The 3,786-nt window shown below is 60.9% G+C and overlaps 1 protein-coding gene across 1 annotated transcript in view; it reads right to left on the reverse strand.

The window, feature by feature from the left end:
* Nkx1-1 (NK1 homeobox 1) overlaps nucleotides 1-2,298 on the reverse strand; it is a 6,377-nt gene extending 4,079 nt beyond the window's left edge. The window contains exon 1 of the mRNA XM_010641907.2: nucleotides 2,205-2,298. Coding sequence (XP_010640209.1) covers nucleotides 2,205-2,298 — 94 coding nt within the window. The remainder of the gene's footprint in view (nucleotides 1-2,204) is intronic.
* Nucleotides 2,299-3,786: the final 1,488 nt, after the last annotated feature.

Genomic DNA, 3,786 nt, shown 5'->3' on the forward strand with positions numbered 1-3,786 from the left:
TGGGGGCGATTGGCTGTAATTTGGGCCAAGCTCGGACCTGCTGGGCCTCGGGGAGGCGGGGCCGGGGGCGGGCGGCCGGGACCCTCCCCCTCCCGTCCTCCCGCGTTCGGGTCCATCCGGAGATCTAATCAGGCCCGCAACACTGTGTCCTTCCTTGCCAGGACTTGATTACTCTTTATCTTTAAATTATAAATCACCTCTGGGGAAGGAGGGTGGGTAATCTCTCATCGCAGGGAGGTAATTATCTCCTTCCTGCCCCCACCTAGGTCTCCACGCGCTCCCTCCCCACCCCAGCTGAGTGTGACTGTAGAGTGCATGCCCCATTCCCACACACACATATTCACACTCATTCACAAAGCACAGCCACATGCGCACGGATCCATTCATGAGCACCCAGGCGCGCGCACACCCAGGACGCAGCCTTCTGAGTGCAGGCACCCCCCTCCCTCCTCCCAGCCAACTCCCTGTTTGCTTGTGGCTCCTAGAACTCTGGGGGGGTAGGGTCACCAGGTCCCCCTCTGCTCCCTGGGGGCCCAGCTGTTGGTGGCATTGGGGTGTTGCTGGGGGAGGGGCGGGCAGAGCAAGTCCAAGGGGGGAACTCAGAGCTCCAAGGGAGCACACGTCGACCCCGCACCTGGACAGAGTCCCCAGCCACAGCCACGGCCCACATCGGCCTCTAGGCACCTGGGAGCCCTGGTCCAGACACCCACAGGCGGTGGGAGAAATGGCTGCCGAGTCTGGCTCTCCTACAGCAACTTTCAAGACAATGCCAGCACACACAACACGTCCCATAAGTGTATAGACGTGCAGAAGTAGTTAATATACACATAGTGTAATACAAGGCATAACGAGATGCGCAGTGAGCACCCTGGCCATGTGTCCCAGCATCACATACAACTGTACAGTGTTTTCCCAGCACACCGCCAGTGCTCTCCCTGCTGAGGGTGCGCTGGTGCAGGGGTGGTGGCCCCCCATACAGCTCAAGGTTGCCCCTCCTCCACCCACCCGCCCCTGCAATTCTAATGGAGCTGCAGCAGGCAGGGTACGGAGTTGCCAGCCTGGAGTGCAATGCTGGGTCCTATGGAGCTAGCAGGGCTGATGTGCATGGATGGGGCTGGAAGCTGTGAGGAGGTCGGCAGCCTGTGGCACCCCCACAGCCCCATCCCGGAGGAGCAGCCCGGCCCCAGACCCATGGCACCCCCCCCTTTGGCCACCCGAGAGCCTGGGCTATAAAGATGTCCTTTCATGCCTAATCACGATTGATTGTCAATTAAACCCTCATTGGTGCAATCTTTGCCCATCTGCCCTTTCAGGTTATCTCTGAGCCACCAGCCTCGCTTGTGGGGCCCCAGGTGGGCACTGACAGGTGACATCGCGCCTGGGACAGGGGTGCTGCTGCCTGCCTGGCAGACGGGAAATGTCCCGGTCATTGTGCAGCCCCAGGTGCAGAGGTGTCTCCTGGGACAGATGCGTGGCAGGAGTGGAAATGCAGGGGGAGGGGCGGTGGGAAGGGCCCAAGTTGGACTAGAAGAAGGAGCAGGTGGGGCTGACGTTTCTGGTAACTTTGCCCAGCATTACAGCTTTTTAAAATTTTTTGAGGACAAGAGCAAGTGGAGCCCCCAGCTCCACTGCTACCGCTTCCTGTGCTAATGGCCCCTCCTGCGTCTGTCTTTGGCCGGTTGTAGGGCTGGACTCCCCACGACCTCTGAGATCCTGCCACCTTCTCTTCCGAGCTGAGTGCCTCTTTCTCTATGCAAGTGGTGTGGATGAGACCCCTCCCCGCGCCAGGGGACTTTAACGGACCGGCGGGAGGGGATCGATGTTCCAAGGTCTCTGACTTCCCGCGCAGGCACGAGCCATCTCCACTCTAGTGCTTGCCTCATGAGACCCAGAGTCCCATCCGGTCCACAGGTGAGTGTCCCACTTCCTGAGCGTGGACTGGGTCCAGCTGCTGACTCCGGGCTGCCTCCCTGTCGGGAGGGCGCAGGAGGGCACAGACGGGGCTCTGCAAGCTCCTCTGTCCCCTCCACCCCTCGGCCGCGTGGCGCGCCCTGTTGCCTGCCAGTCTGGAAAATTCGCGTACAGCGTCCTGAGTGCTGCTTTATCAGTCACCTTCTGCAAGATACACTGCTCTTCCAGTTTTCTAAGCAGCCTAGAAAAAACACCCAACACTCGAGGGGAGGCGACGCCAGGAGCTCCAGTACCGCGGACAGCGCCCCGCGCCGAGCTCCGCTCCCTAAACCGGATATCCTGCAGGAAGGGGGCGTGGGGCGTGGGCCTTGTGTGGGGTCCCGGCATCTCGAGTGTCACACGCCCGAGCTATGCCAGCATCCCCAGAGGCCCGAGTTGCCCGAGGTCGCTGGCTCCGGGGGCTCCCGTCTGCAGCCCCGGGTCGGCACGGCGAGAGTGGAGTGCGTCCCGGGGTGGATCTGCGTGTTAGCGCAGAACGCACCCTCCCCTCTTTCTGGCCCTTTCTTGGGCACCCAAAGGGCTCACTGACCACAGGGTCAGGGCAGTGAGGACTGCATTTCACAGAGCAGGAAACAGAACAGAGAGAAAGAAGCATGTGTTCAAGGTCACCCAGGCTGCCGGTCAGCGGACCAGGCTGGGTGCCTAGAGGCTCCTGCCCCAAGTGCGCAAGACCTGGGGTGGTTAGTACTGAATGCCAGCCACAGCAATATTCCTGCCCCACTGCCCCGGCCACAGGCTGGTCCTCTCCCTTGTGTTTTCCATCGCTCTCAAATATAAACCGAGTCACAGTCCAGAAGTTGTTATGGCTTATGTCTGGGCTCTGCAGCTGGCAACAGGCCCTTTCCATCTGGGTGCTTGGGCTCTGGCACAGTCCCTACACCTGCATCCCATGCCCCACAGGGACTGTCAGGGCCTTTGGCTGCCTGATCTCCTCACAGCACTGTGCCATCTCTACCCTGAGCTTCACGTGGTCTGGCCTAACACGCCCACACTCTGGGCTCCTGGACACAACACGTCTCACTGGCCTGTACCGTTGTGGAGGGATGCAGGCAGCAACAGCAGGTTTGCACTGACAACAGTGGTCATGCTGTGCCCTGCTCCCACCCATGGGCGGTCTGTTTGGCTCCCGTGAGCAGAGCCTGGGCAGCCTGCTCCCTGCTGTATGGACACAGGTGCTGTGCATGCTATGAGGAGCGGCCTGGGCTGACACACACCACAGGCTGCAGACTCACACTGGCGCAGCAGAGTACCCTCCAACATTGCTGCCTGAGGAAGGTAGAGTGCACCCCTGCTGGGCTCTCTCTCTCTCCTTTCCCTTACACCCTCATTTCTCCAGCCCCTAGAGTACCAGGCATCCCACCTTGGCTCTGCCCAGCCTCCCCAAGGCCACAGAGTCCCTGCACACGGTGGCTGAGTGCCCTGTGGAGTGGTCTCGGCGCAGAGCTAAAGCCGGGATGTGCATTTAGGACACTGCTTGTGCCTCATCCTGGCCCCATGCAGCCAGGAAAGCACTGAGTCGGAAATGTGGCAGATGGGGTGACCTATCCACCATTCTTCCTTCCTGCACCCTCCCTCCCGGCCGTTGTCCTCTGGGTCATGCACTTCCAGCTCGGCAGTGTGGCCTGGCAGGCATCAGGCTGTGTGAGGTCCCTTGCTGTGTTTAGCACTGCAGCAGGAGCACAGGCTCCAGTGAGCAGCTGTGCCCTGGCCTGGGACTTGGGATGAGGGTGTGGAGCCCATGGGAACCTCCGGGCCCCAGTCCCCAGAGGGTGGAGGCATTTCAGTGGGGGTTGTCACCGTCCACCAGCTGGGCTG

Source organism: Fukomys damarensis, unplaced genomic scaffold, assembly GCF_012274545.1.
Source record: "Fukomys damarensis isolate Sample0158 unplaced genomic scaffold, DMR_v1.0_HiC HiC_scaffold_35, whole genome shotgun sequence".
NCBI lineage: Eukaryota > Metazoa > Chordata > Mammalia > Rodentia > Bathyergidae > Fukomys > Fukomys damarensis.